The 14,754-nt window shown below is 45.3% G+C and overlaps 1 protein-coding gene and 1 long non-coding RNA gene across 2 annotated transcripts in view; both read left to right on the top strand.

Annotated features, from left to right (window-relative positions):
• The first annotated feature begins 1,043 nt into the window (after window positions 1-1,043).
• On the top strand, window positions 1,044-2,776 carry LOC309654905. The gene is made up of 2 exons (XR_014260486.1): window positions 1,044-1,567; window positions 2,448-2,776. It is a non-coding gene; the product is annotated as an uncharacterized lncRNA (long non-coding RNA).
• An 8,595-nt stretch (window positions 2,777-11,371) lies between these two features.
• The window catches only part of TICRR (TOPBP1 interacting checkpoint and replication regulator), a 50,947-nt gene continuing 47,564 nt past the window's right edge, over window positions 11,372-14,754 (top strand). The window contains exon 1 of the mRNA XM_082448917.1: window positions 11,372-14,423. Within this exon, the coding sequence (XP_082305043.1) occupies window positions 13,761-14,423 (663 nt within the window). The 5' untranslated portion in view covers window positions 11,372-13,760. The remainder of the gene's footprint in view (window positions 14,424-14,754) is intronic.

The raw sequence follows: 14,754 nt of genomic DNA on the forward strand, positions 1-14,754 counted from the left end.
TCTGTCTGGTGACCTCTGCCTTCCCTTGGTCTTTAGTGGTTTCCCAGTCTCTTGTGGGATTAGGAAAGAGTTAGGCAGCTCAGACGCTTTCCATCTGTCCTGTATTCATTGCGTGCAATGTAACTCTGGTGTGTGGATATGGACAATAGGGAAGACAACATATCTAATAATTACAATGAACATTCATTTAATCTGTATAAGCACTCTGCATGAATTATCTCATTTAACCCTCATAGCAACTCCATGAGCTGAGTAGTAGTATTATTCCTAATTTGCAAGTAAGGACACTAAGACTCAAAGAGGTTAAGTGAGGCTGCACATGTGGTCAGAGGAGAGCTAAGCAGTCTTACCAAGACGTCAGGCTCCTCTGGCTCCTCATGTGTGCTTGTCCAGGGAACTGAATACACAGAGAGCCACTGAAAACCCTTGAGGATCATGAGAAGAGACCCCTCATGTTCACAGAAAGCCTAGAGAAACGGCCTCATCCTCCAGACATTCTCAGAGTAAAAAGCCCTCCCAGAAATTAGGGTACAATTCTACAAACGCAATTCCCACTCTGCTTCTTACCCTTATGAGTAAATAGTAGAGAGTATGTGAAGGAGATGATATGACTTTGGGAAAGTCACTTAACCTCTCTGTGCCTCATTTATTTATTTATTTTAATATTTAAAAAATTTATTTATTTTTATTTATTATTATTATTACTTTTGGCTGTGTTGGGTCTTCGTTGCTGCGTGTGGGCTTCCTCTAGTTGAGGCGAGCAGGGGCTACTCTTCATTGTGGTGTGCAGGCTTCTCATTGCAGTGGCTTCTCTTGTTGCGGAGCACGGGCTCTAGGCATGTGGGCTTCAGTAGTTGTGGCACGCGGGATCAGTAGTTGTGGCTCGCAGGCTCTAGAGCGGAGGCTCAGTAGTTGTGGCACACGGGCTTAGTTGCTCCGTGGCATGTGGAACCTTCCCAGACCAGGGCTCGAACCTGCGTCCCCTGCATTGGCAGGCAGATTCTTAACCACTGCGGCACCAGGGAAGCCCCTGAGTATCACTTTTTAATAAGAAATAATATTTAAGAAATGAAATCAGGATAAACACACAAGGATACTCAAAGAGTAGCCATACTAGGTAAGCAAACAAGAACTGGGCTGACCCAGGACCATGCCTTTAAGGTCGGAGATGCTTAGGCAAGAGAACACCAGGCTTGTAGGTACCTGCAGGGATGTTACACATCTACTCATCAACTCTGACTCTCACAGTATTCACTGCCATCCTCACCACTCACAGTTACCACACTAATCACAGGGTGGGGAGGGGCAGGATGGGGTGACCAGGGCAGGATGCCACAGGCCCTTAGCTGAAAGAGTCAAGTCATCTTTGTCTTTGTCTTTGAGAGCCTTTTGATTATCTGGCCCTTCCCAGCCAGCCTTACCCCACTCTACCCCTGCCAGTTCTGGCAAGAACAACACAGGCTGGTGCCTTTGCTCTCAGGTCAACTGAGGAGTCACCCAACATGGTAGTCAAAGCCAGCAGGCCAGGGGGCAGGATGGTGCCCCAGTGACCTGTGGTTTTCAGCATGTAAGTCTTGCCCATCTTTTGTTAAATTTATCCTTAAGTATTTTCTGTTTTCGTTGTTGTTTTGCTGTAAATTGGCTTGCTTTCCCAATTTCACTTTTCAATTATCGACTGCCAAAGAAATATGAAATGCTTCACAAATTTGCATGTCATCCTTGTACAAGGACCAGTTTAATCTTTTGTGTCATTCCAGTTTTATTATATGGGCTGCCAAAGTGATGTTATATGTGTTTTAAGTAAAAACATAATAAGATCCACTCTTGTGAATTTTTAAGTAAAAATACACTCCAGGCAGGTAAGTCCCTTCTCTCCCGAGGCCTCCTGTGCTCCTAGACACTGCCACAGACCCCTACCGGGGGCGTATGGGACCTCTGCCCGGAGAGTATACCTTCTGCTGCATCGTTAGCTGCCTCTTTCAGCCTGGATGCAGTCTGCGTTCTCCACTGCAAACTTCACACACTCACACCAGCTAAGATTCTGTAAAATGGTTCAGCAGTCCTAAAGCAGGGTGCAAAAATGCCAGGGGCTGACTTACTGGCTCGGTCCTCACATGCACCCCGAAATATTACTGGAGAGGAGAGAGACAATCCCATCTCATGGACCTAAGGATAGCCAGAAAGGGTGAGAAGGGAGGCACATCTGACAGGCTTTTAAGAATTCATTTCTAACCCCATGGGCGGATCATTTTGAGCCTTGAGGGGAAGATGATGCCTCCCCCAGAAGCCTGCAGGCGCTTCTGGAAACCTCTTTTCAGCCTCAGATGAGACGGTCTGATGATGTGCTTTCTGGTCTGGTGTGCTTTCTAAGCTAACTGCCGTTAAATCTCCTTTTTCTTTTTTTAAACTGTAGTAAAATACACATAACATAAAATTTACCATTTTAGGACTTCCCTGGTGGTCCAGTGGTTAAGAATCTGCCTGCCAACGCAGGGGACACAGGTTCAATCCCTGGTCCGGGAAGATCCCACATGCCGCAAAGCAACTAAGCCCATGCACCACAACTACTGAGCCTGCACTCTAGAGCCCTCATGCCACAACTACTGAAGCCTGCGTGTCTAGAGCCCGTGCTCCGCAGCAAGAGAAGCCACCGCAATGAGAAACCTGTGCACTGCAACGAAGAGTAGCCCCTGCTCACCGCAACTAGAGAAACCCCGCGAGCAGCAACGAAGACCCAAAGCAGCCAAAAATAAATAAGTAAATAAATAAATTTATTTTTTTAAAAAAAGAATGAATTAGGGAATTCCCTGGTGATGCAGTGGTTAAGACTTCGTGTTCCCAATGCAGGGGGTGTGGGTTCCATCCCTGGTCGGGGAGGTAAGATGCCACATGCCGCGTGGGCAAACAAAAAAAAAAGAAAAAGAATGAATTATAAGCAGGTTCCTGGGGCTTCCCTGGTGGCGCAGTGGTTGAGAATCTGCCTGCCAATGCAGGGAACACGGGTTCGAGCCATGGTCCGGGAAGATCCCACATGCCGCGGAGCAACTAGGCCCGTGAGCCACAATTACTGAGCCTGCACGTCTGGAGCCTGTGCTCCGCAATAAGAGAGGCCGCGATAATGAGAGGCCCGCGCACTGCGATGAAGAGTGGCCCCCACTTGCCGCAACTAGAGAAAGCCCTCGCACAGAAACAAAGACCCAGCACAGCCATAAATAAATAAAATAAATAAATTTTTAAAAAAAGCAGGTTCCCCAGCCCTCCACCCCCAAACTACTTGGCAGCCCCAAGATGAATGGTGTGATAGAAATCTTTCTTTCCTTGTGGCTTCTATTAGCTGGTCCAGGCCTTACTGGCTTAGCCCAGCTTGGGGCTGTGAAACTGCAGGTCTACTTGCCTAACTGGAAGGGTGGGTGGATTCCTATTGGGAGGGGCCCTCCAGATTAGCTCCAGCCCTCCCCTCTGCTCTGGCCATGGCTCCATTAGAGAGGCTGCAGTCCTGCCCACCCCCTAAATTGTCTGGGGTCTGCATTACTTCCCAACGTTCCACCCCAGACCCCATGGCTTCCCTGAGCCAGGGAAGGATGGGCAAGATGCCATCCAAGGCCCTCCAAGAGTAGGGAGGGGAATTTGAGCTCCTTCCTCAAAAGTGAGGCTATCCCGCCTTGGGCAGAGCTTGAGGCTGACGGTCGGTCATCAGGGTGAGAACTGCCCCAGTCTGTGTGCAGACTCAGGATCTTTGCAGCGTAACTGGCTTCAAAGAAGGAGTTTAATCTTAGAAGGAGTTTCAGCCTTGCTCAGCGGCTCCAGAGTCCCCCTTCTGCTTTAGTCCCATCTCTTGACAGGCTTCTGTGAGGAGCCTGGGCTGCCTCCCCAGGGGACCTTCCTTTTGTCCTTGGGTTCTCACAAAAGTGAATGGACCCAGTGTTCCAGACCATTTCCATAGGACCCAACGTGAGCTGTTTCTGGGCTCTGTGCGGTCCTGATAAGGCAGGCCTGGGACATGCCTCACTGGCTTCATCCACGGCTTGGCTCTCTTTGCCAGAAAAGGGAGGGCCAGTCCCACAGGGCTCTGAGATTGTACTGGCCCTCAGACATGGTTTGCCCAGGGACTACTGGTGGGTGGGAGTGGAGGTGGGGTTGGAGCAAGACGGTAGGGGTCCCAGGCCTCAGGCTAGCAGGGGTCAAGAGAGATGATGGGGCAGAGGTGAGGCAAGCACCACCCAGCCGTATACCTACACTTCTGCACCCCACTCCACCCTCCACCATGTCTCTGAACCGCAGCACTGCCCCTCCAGTAAGTACAGGGACCACTCAATCAGCTGTGTGATGTCCAGCAACATCCTTAAGCTTTCTGAGCTGCAAAAATGGGGATTCTAGAAAATACCCAGAAGGGTTTTTGGAAGGTTAAATATGAATGTTCCTTGTGTAATGCCAGACACTCAGAAAGTGTGCAATACACATCATTTTCCTCTCTGCTTTCTTCTCTGTAACAGTTTTATGCACATTGCTTTGGTTCTATCAGGGAAGCTAGGCAAGCTGGCAGTTCCCAGAAGAGGTGGGGAAGCCACCGTCTTCTCTTTGTGCCCAGAAATACTGCCACCAATGGATGGCTTCCTCCAGAGGCCACCAGCTAACACTGGAGTACTGACACACTGGGCGGAACCGACGGCTGGGTAAATGGCTGCTGCGGAGGAGAAACGATGTCCTCGAAGACCCACCCTTTACCCAGACCCACCAAGGACACCTATTCTTCATGTCATTGCCAGTAAAAATTCCCATCTTGAGACTCAGTCCAGTTCAGTTAGAATCTGTGGAGGTGGGGCCAGCTTTGGGTATTGTTTAAAAGTCCCCAGGTGCTTCTAATGTGTAACCAGGGTTAAGAACTACTGGTCTAGTCCAACCTCCCCATTGTAGAGATAAAAACACACAGGGGGAAATAAAAAACAACCTCAGAAAGGTTAAAAGAAATAAAATATTTAAAGTGGCAGGGAGAATTTAGTGCAAAGTAGGTGCCCCAAAGAGGGAAGCTATTATTATTTCATTATTTCTATTATTGCTCTAGACAGGGCTGGCTTCAGGGACAGGCGACTTGCACAGTCACACAGGCCCTCATGCTTAGAAGGGCCCTATGCTTGGTTTAATGCTCTGCTGTTGCTGTTTTGAAATTTTTAATTTTTTTTAACAAGGGGGCCCCACATTTTTTCACTTTGCACTGGCCCTGGCCCAAGGTCATACAGCTCTTGAAAGCAGAATGGATTATCACCCCTCTAGAGAAAGATGAGGAACACACTCAGGGCTCAGAGGCTTGCTGGGTGTGGGGCTGACCTGGGTTCATTGCCCAAGGAGGTTCCTTCTCCTGTTCATTCCATCACAGGGAGAAGGCTGCCCTTGCGTCTCTTGGAGGAAGCAGTGTAAGAGCTTCAGAGCTCCCTCTTACTCTCTGTGAGAGGCTCTCTGAGCCTCAGTTTCTTCATCTGTAAAATGGAGGAAATAATGCCTGTGAATTATTGTGAGGAGTGCCCAGAAGCATGACTGTCCCTCTAGATGCTGGAAATATGTGACTTCCCATCCCTTTATTGGGAAGAGGGGGACCCATGTGCTCCCAGTACAGCCTTGTCAAGTCCTTTCCCCCCCCTCCCCCCCGGGAGGCCCATCGTTAAGTTCCCAGACTTCAGCTTTTCTCACACAGACTAGGAGGAAGTAGTTCTGGGGAAAGGTTTCATTCTGGAGCAGGGTGTGTATGCTCCAGAGCCCTTAGTGAAGTTTTGCTGCTACTGCCCTCTGGTGGTAATATATCTGTATCTGCCCAAATTCCTACCATCCTTCTGGGAAATACAAAAATGCTTGATAACACACTACAATTCAATTAAAAAAATAATTTACTGCTACTCTGCTAGACACTAGGGATGCAAAGACGAAGAAAACACAGTTCTTTCCCTCATAGTTTAGAATGTGAAACAAACTCCTAAGGACATAGCTTGAATTATAGTGCAGCGTGATATTTTAATAAAAACAATGACTCCCGACTTCTGGTTCCAGACAAAATGGAGTAGACATATTTATTCCTAGTCTTCCCACTAGTAAAAGCTAAATATCCCCTGGACATTCCACATAAACAAACATAAGAAGACTCTGAGAGGTTGAGAGAAGAGGCAGACTGGCTAGGTCTCTCTAGAGACCCAAGAAATGATACGGCAGTGAGTACCCTGGGTTTTCTTTTTGCCTTTTATATCTAACTGGATACTGGAGAAGCTGACAACCTAATACGCCAATGGAGGCAGGCAAAAAACAACAAAACAACAACAAAGCCTGCTCTCTCTAGTCAAAAGATGAGGAAAGAGGGCTTCCCTGGTGGCGCAGTGGATAAGAATCCGCCTACCGATGCAGGGGATATGGGTTTGAGCCCTGGTCTGGGAAAATCCCATGTGCCGCGGAGCAGCTAAGCACCACAACTACTGACCCTGCGCTCTAGAGCCCGCGAGCCACAACTACTGAGCCCTTGAGCCACAACTACTGAAGTCCGCGTGACTAGAGCCCGTGCTCCGCAACAAGAGAAGCCACTGCAATGAGAAGCCCGCGCACCACAATGAAGAGTAGCCCCCACTTGCCACAACTAGAGAAAGCCTGCGTGCAGCAATGAAGACCCAATGCAGCCAAAAATAAATAAATAACTAAATACATTAAAAAATAATAATAATAAAAAAATAAAATGAACTGCTTAAAAAAAAAAAGATTGAAACAGAGGCTATCACTACAAACACTGCAGACATCAAAAAGATAATAAGAGGGGCTTCCCTGGTGGCGCAGTGGTTGAGAATCTGCCTGCCAATGCAGGGGACACGGGTTCGAGCCCTGGCCTGGGAAGATCCCACATGCTGCGGAGCGACTAGGCCCGTGAGCCACAATTGCTGAGCCTGCGCGTCTGGAGCCTGTGCTCCACAACAAGAGAGGCCGTGATAGTGAGAGGCCCGCGCACCACGATGAAGCGTGGCCCCCACTTGCTGCAACTAGAGAAAGCCCTCGCACAGAAACGAAGACCCAACACAGTCATAAATAAATAAATAAATAAAATTAAAAAAAAAAAAGATAATAAGAGAATACTGCAAGCAACTCTACCCACATAAATTTGATAAGTTAGACAAAATGGACCAATTTCTTGGAAAACACAAACTACTATAACTCACCCAACATAAAATATATCATTTGAATAGCCCAATAACTATTAAAGAAGTAGAATTTGTAATTAATAAACTTCTCAAACTCATTTTGTAATATTTAATTGTGATAAAAATACATAATATAAAATTTATCCTCCTATTCCTTTTTAAATGTACAGTTCAGTAGTGTTAACTGTATTCACATTGTTGTATAACAACTGCCCAACTCATTTTATGAGGCCAGTGTTCCATGATACCAAAACCAGACAAAGATAATGTAAGAAAATAAAGCTATAGACGAGGATTCTTTGTGAATATAGATGCAAAAACCTTCACAAAATATTAACAAGGAGAATTCATCCATACATAAAGATAATTATATACTATGACCAAGTGGGATTTATTCCTGATACCCAAGGCTGGTTCGATATTAAAAACTCAGTCAAGGGACTTCCCTGGTGGTCCAGTGGTTAAGGCTCTGCGCTCCCAACGCAGGGGACAGGGATTTGATCCCTGGTCAGGGAACTAGGATCCTGCATGCCACATGGCATGGACAAATAAAATTTAAAAAAAGAAAAATCATTCAATGTAATCTACCATGTATACATACAAAAGTCTCATGATCATATCGATAGAAGCAGAAGAAGCATTTGACAAAATTTAACACCCATTTCTGATAAAAACTCCCATAAAACTAAAAATAAAGGGGAAATTTCTCAACTTGGCAGAGAACATCTACAAAACAGCTAACAACATACTTAATGGTAAAAGGTTGAATGCTTTCCTCCTAAGATCAAAAACAAAGCCAGTATGTCTGCTTTCATCACTTTTACTAAGCCAGCTCAATTAGGCTAGAAAAGGAAATAAAAGGCATATAGATTGGAAAGGAAGATGTAAAACTGCCCCTATTTGCAGATGGCTTTATGGGTTACCTAGAAAATCCCAAGGAATCTACAAGAAAAACAAAAAAACCCCAAAACTCCCATAGAACTAATACATGAATTTAATGAGGTTGCAGGATACAAGATCAACATGAAAAAATGCATTTTTTTAAATATGCTAGCAATGAATACTTGGAAACTGAAGTTAAAAATACAATACCATGTGCAATTGCTCAAAAAAATAAAAAAGACTTTAGGTATAAACCTAGCAAAACACGTATAGGACTTGTATGTTGAAAACTACAAAACAAGTTTTCTTTTTAACCAAAAAAAATCAAAGATCTAAATAAATGAAGAGACATTACCATGTTCACATATGTATTGGAAGACTCATAGTAAAGATGTCAATTTTCCCCAAATTGATCTATAAGTTTAAAGCAATTCCAGCAAGATTACTTATAGATATAGGTGGGCTTTTTCTAAAATTTATATGGAAAGGCAAAAGGAACTAGGAGAGCTAAAACACTAGGAGAGCTGCCACATTATCTTACTATAGACAGAGGTTGTCTCCTCCCACTTTAGGCCGATACTGAATGCTTGCATTAAATTCTTCATGCTTTAGGGACTTCCCTGGTGGTCCAGTGGTTAAGAATCCTCCTTCCAATGTAGGGGACGCGGTTCGATCCCTGGTTGGGGAACTAAGATCCCCCATGCCGAGAGGCAACTATGCCTGTGCGCTGCAACTACTGAGCCTGCACGCTCTAGAGCCCGTGCGCCACAGCTAGAGAGAAGACCGAGCGCTGCAACGGAAGATTCCCACGTGCCGCAACTAAGACCCGACGCAGCCAAAAGTAAATAAATAAATGTTAAAAAAATAAAATAAAATAAATTCTTCCTGCTTTAAATACCTAGAATGGTTTCTGAGTCCTGCACTGAACCCTCAGCCCTTTTTTTCCAGGCAATCTTCATCATCTTGATTTTAACCACTTACAGCTCTGTATATCCCCTAAGCTGACCCCATCTCCCACCCTTCCTTGACCTCCCTACAGTGTCTTCTGGAATGGTAGTGTACCAGGAACAAACTCCCCTATGTCCTCAGCCCTTCACCTTCCTGCTCTACTGGAAACCTGGCTAATGCCTGCAGATATTGCTTCCAATGTAGTTTCCCCAAGTAAGGGCTGTTTTTTCCCTTTCACACCCCTTATTCCACCTGGCCTGCAGGTGGGAGTAGCTGTCCTCCTTTCCCCTTCTCCATAAAACCCCAGCCTCTTTGACATTAGACTATACCCTGCCTCCTTGTCTCAGTCATCTGTAGATCTCTTCCTCTTCACTGAACATTTTGGCCACTGGCTCACTGTCTCTCTCCACTACTGCTCCTGTCATCATTCTTGGTAACTTCAGCATCTGTGAAAATGATCCATCCAACACTAGACCTCTCAGTCAATCATAACAATCTCCCCGAATTCCCCAGCCTCCCTTGCAGCTAGAGGTAGTGCTATGTGACCCATTGAGACTTAAGTCAAAATCTGACGGTGGGGTGGTTTCTGTGAAAGTTTTGCTTTCCTGCTGTGGGATCTGCTCTCTTCTTCCTAACTTGAGTATGAATGGGGTGTATGCAGCCTTCTTGTGATTATGAGCATGTGGAAAAGGCAGGAGGATGGCACACTTGTTGGTCCTGACATCATTCAACCAAGGAACTTACACCAGAAGCCACTTACCTCCAATCTTCTTGTTATGTAAAGGGAAAAAAAGCTGTTTTTTAAGCCACTGTGGTCAAATTTTCTGCCCTTGCAGCTGAAACAATTTCTAATCAGTAAACCTCTCCCTGGGGCACATCCTCAAATCCCTCACCTTCCTCTTTCACCTATTGTTCTTGTCCAGCATCACCAAATCCTGGGGTGTCTAAGGCTGCAAGTTATTCCCCAGTATCCATTCTCCCCTTTTCCCTTTAGTAATAGAACCGCAAAGTTGTCACAGAGCCCATGGTCACCCAGAAAAAGGGAGGAGCCCACCCTTCTCACCCACCCAGACATCAGGCTACTGCACTACTGCAATCCTCTCCCTCCCCAACCCTTTTCTGTATCGTCAGATTTTCAGTCCTTTTTTTTTTTGGCCATGCTGCGCTGGTTGCAGAATGTTCCCTGACCAGGGATTGAACCCACGCCCTCAGCAGTGAAAGTGCCAAGTCCTAGCCACTGGACCGCCAGGGAATTCCCCTTCACTCACTTCTTGATCATTCCCAACCACATACACTGTAATGTCTCCTACCTTAAAAATACACACACACACACACACACACACAAAACCTTTCCCTGGCTACCACCTCATTTCTCTGCTCTCCTTTATGAAAAATCTGTTGGCCGGTGAGAGCAGTGAGGTAGGTGTCATGGTCAGTGGGTGTGTGACAGAACTTGCAGAATGGGTGAGAATGGTTTGAAAGTAACTACCAGAGGCAGTAGTGGAGCATTCTTTTGAGAAATACTGCATTGCCAACACTCCTGATGGCAGACAGGATGGATGATAGTTTATGAAAACAGATGGACCCTGGAGAATGAATTGAAAAGTGATTGACTGGGATTCTGAAGAAGTTTTAGGAATACTTTAACCAATTAATTTTGCTTATATTCTTTTTTTCTTTCTTTCATATGTACAAGAGTGATAAATGATTTTTTAAAAATTATGTCTACATAAATCTAAAGGAGTTCTTTCATATATAAACCCCCCAAATTTGAAGTGATTAGAAAACATTGGGTTATTATAATTGGCTGAATTTTTCTTTTAGTGTGACATAAAATAATAAAATCTCACTACCTATATTATCCTAGTTGATAAATGATATAAACTCAGATAAATGTTTACCTGCTCTATGAAACCTCTGCAAAATACTGTCTAGTACACAGTGAACACTCAATAAACTAGCTCTCACTATGACGATATCTTCCAGTGGGGGTGGGAGCGCAGTTTTCTAGTATCTAACTGGACAGACCAGTGCCTTAACCTTTTCTCTGGTAAGATTTAAAAAAAATTAAGGACATGTATATTTCTATTTTTCATCATGATTTTGTATTCGGCTCCAATTTTGGAGCACTTTAAACCAAATATTCCACCACTGTCCACAGTGATGTGGAACATTTCCTCTGCTGTTTATTTCACAGTATAGAAATAAGCATTTAGCAAGTTGCTGTTTTGATTGCTATGTGACCTCTTTAAAATAGGAATCATTTTACTTTTGTCACTACAAGAAAGGTGCTCAGATGCTGAGTTTTCAATTAAATTAGTTAAGCAGTATGGCAAGGAGGTTTTTTACTTTTATTTTAAATAAAATGTCTTTTATTTTAAATAAAGAGACTTTGAATGTGTTTGGGCCACAAGCTCACCCCCCTCTATTTCCCATTTATCACTAATGCCCACCATGTCTCATTTCCTTTACCTATCTGGTGCCTAAAGGCATCCAAATTTTCCAGCAATGATAAAATGCTTCTCTCACACGCTCACCCTTCCCAGCCTGGTGTGAGGGTGGCATATCTGGAAACCCCAGCTCACTGTGATGGTTTCTTTTTGGATGGTTTCTTCTTTTGGCAATACTAAACATTCAGTTTAGCATTGAACTGTATCTTAAGCATTCTGTGTATTTTTGTTTTTAATTCCCCCTAGGGAAAAATATTAAACTTATTCTTCCTTTACATCCATCCCTCACTTCCACTAACAGTAGGCAGATAGGCAATAACTTTTCGTTAACTAAATAAAAGTGTAGAAGACAGGGAGAGAAAGAGAAACAAATATTAAATAAACAAACAACCTTTAAGGGAGATTGTTGAATGGAGAGGGGAGAAGAAATGCAGATTAAATAGCCAGATCCTGTCACTGTTTTCAGTGAAGACCTAACCAATCAACTTTACTCTTAAAAGTATACTAAGTCCCTCCTTATGAAGCTGGTTTTTCAATCTAGGTTGCAAGCATTGCGCCCCAGGAACCTGCTTTTTGGAATCTGAATTTGATTCCACTTGTGGTTCTGCTGTGTATAAAATCATGGCGGAGATTCTTCCATTGCTCTGAGGTTCAGTTTCCTCTGTTTATAAAAGCATGAGTTTAATAATAACTCTTTAGAAGTTAGCTTGGCGAATAGGGAGCAAAATCCTGTCCCAGGGCCTTTGCATTTGCTGTTGCCTCTTCCTGAAACCCTCTTCTCCCAGATGTCCACGGTGCCTCTCTCCTTACCCTGCATACTCCTACCTACTTCATATTCTTTTTTCCACTTAATTCTTCTCCAAAGATTTTTATCACCACCTAACATATTGTATCTTTTACTTATTTGTTTGGCTTCCCCTATTGGAATGTAAGCTTCCCAGGGGAAGTATAGCTAGCTCTTTTGTTCCCTGTAATGACTATTTGTTGAATGATGAACAACACAACGGGTGTGTACAGTTTAGTAAGCACCTGACACATTAAGACTAAAAAATGTTTGTGACTCTAAAATGACAGTCGGTGGATCAGGAAAAGTCCATGAATAAAATAAACTGACAATCTACGAAGTATCATTGGTGGTCTTTCTTGAAACAACTGGTTCAGAGAATCCCAGGATTGGAAGGATACTTAAAGGTAGGCCAGTCCTAGCTAGAGAGAGTTTAAATTCTCCTCTGCTGTTAGAACCAATAATAGGGATTTCTCCCATCTAGAGTCACAACCTTCTCTACAATTGAGGATTCTTCTATTTGCAACAAAAGGATCCTTTTCATTAAGAATATTCCCCCCTCCTCGAATGTAAAAGTAAAATAAAAATATAGAACTTCAGAATTAAAAGAAAAAAAAACTTTTAAAAATCACCATCTCGTTACCCAGATACAATTAAAAACAACTTTCAGCACACAGTATTATCTTAACAGTTTAAAAATATACACATAGGTAGATAGAAAATTTGGGGATCTCACTGCATGTGCGGTTTTGCAGTTTTTTCCATCTAACATTACATATAAAAACATTACTTTAAAAAGCTGCACGATGTTCCCCTTGGGGGTGCACCATACCTTATTTAATCATTCCCAAGCTGTTTCCTTTTTTTCTCAAATTAAACTTTTATCCTGATCTTCGATCACCTTCTTCAAGAGAAACGCTTAGAAATTACTAGGGCAAAGGAAGTGAACTTTTAATTTTTAATATTTTTTTCTTAAATTACAGAAAATTTAAGTCTTCGCCATCAGATCCCGCTCCATAGAAAGTCTAGGGTTGCTTTAAACCAGTTGGATTCAAACCATCCCAAATTCTCTTCCCCTACTATTTTCAAGGCCTTAGTAAACCTCTCCCAGTACAATCGCACGGAGCCAATCCTCCTTCGGAAAAGAGAAACTTAAAGCCACAGGCCCCCAGCACCACCTCTTTAAATTTTAAAACGAAGGCCCAGGCCAATGAACGTTAAGTTTCTCCCGGAACACAGCGTCCCGCCCGCCGTCCCGCAGTCCACCAATCAAGCAGGGTTCTTCTCCATCACCCTTCCAATCAGCGCCAAGGATGAAAGTGGCTCACGTAACTTATGTAAGGCAAGCGACCAATGGGAGCTGACCTTGGGGGTTAGCTCCGCCAATGCCAGCAGCCCTTGGAGAGCGCGGGAGGCTTTCGATCTGGGTGTCTGAGAGAAGCAGAGAATGGCGCTGGTTCTCTGAAGCGAGGGCCTAGGAGAGAGCGGCGCCGGCCCTGGCTCTAACCCTGAGGCGGCTGCGCGGCCGACATGGCCTGCTGTCACAACGTAATGCTGCTCCTGGATACCGCGGGAGGCGCCGCTGGTGAGAGCCCGGTCCGGCGGGTCGCCCTGCGCCTCCTCACCTACCTGAGTTGCCGGTTCGGCCTGGCCAGGGTCCGCTGGGCCTTCAGGTTCTTTGACTCTCAGGGTGCGCGGAGCCGGCCTTCCCGCGTGTCTGACTTCCGCGAGCTGGGGGTCCGCTCCTGGGAGGACTTTGAGGAGGAGCTGGAGGCCAGGCTCGGGGATGGCGCCCACGGCGCCCACCTGCCGGGCCCGGCGCCCAGGGCCACCCACACGCACAGTGCCCTTATGGAGACGCTGCTAGACTATCAGTGGGACCGGCCCGAGATCACATCGCCCACGAAGCCGATTCTGCGTAGCAGCGGGAGGAGACTGCTGGTCGTGGAGGGCGAGGCCAAGGAGGCCGAGTCTGCGCTCGGCGGCTTTGTGAACGCCGTCTTCCTCCTAGCCCCCTGTCCGCATTCGCAGAGGGAGCTGCTGCAGTTCGTGTCCGGTTGCGAGGCCCAGGCCCAGCGCCTGCCGCCTACTCCTAAGCAGGTGATGGACAAGTTGCTGCCCAAGAGAGTCCAGGAAGTCATGATAACCCGAAAAATCACCTTGTACTGGGTGGATACCACCGAGTGGCCTAAGGTAAGATTACACAGCAAACTCAGATTTTAGTGCGTGGTGCTGGTGCTGATGAACCAGAACTTGACAGCGTCTGCAGAGCAGCCCGTGAACCCAGAATGAGACTAACATGACCAACAGGTGTCCTTTCAGAAGGAAAGTTCTGGGGTCACAAAGAGGGACATTCATCACAACGGGATAGGTAGGTCCTCGGTACCTACTGAGTCAACGCATTTGAGGTCCTTCACAATTTGGGCCCTATCTGTCTTCCCAGACTTAATCTTGCCTACACACGACCCTTATTCCAGACTGTTGAAACAGTTTAATTGGCCAACAGGCCTTGACGGCTTGTTTT

Source organism: Balaenoptera physalus, assembly GCF_965194825.1.
Source record: "Balaenoptera physalus genome assembly, chromosome: 2".
Lineage (NCBI taxonomy): Eukaryota > Metazoa > Chordata > Mammalia > Artiodactyla > Balaenopteridae > Balaenoptera > Balaenoptera physalus.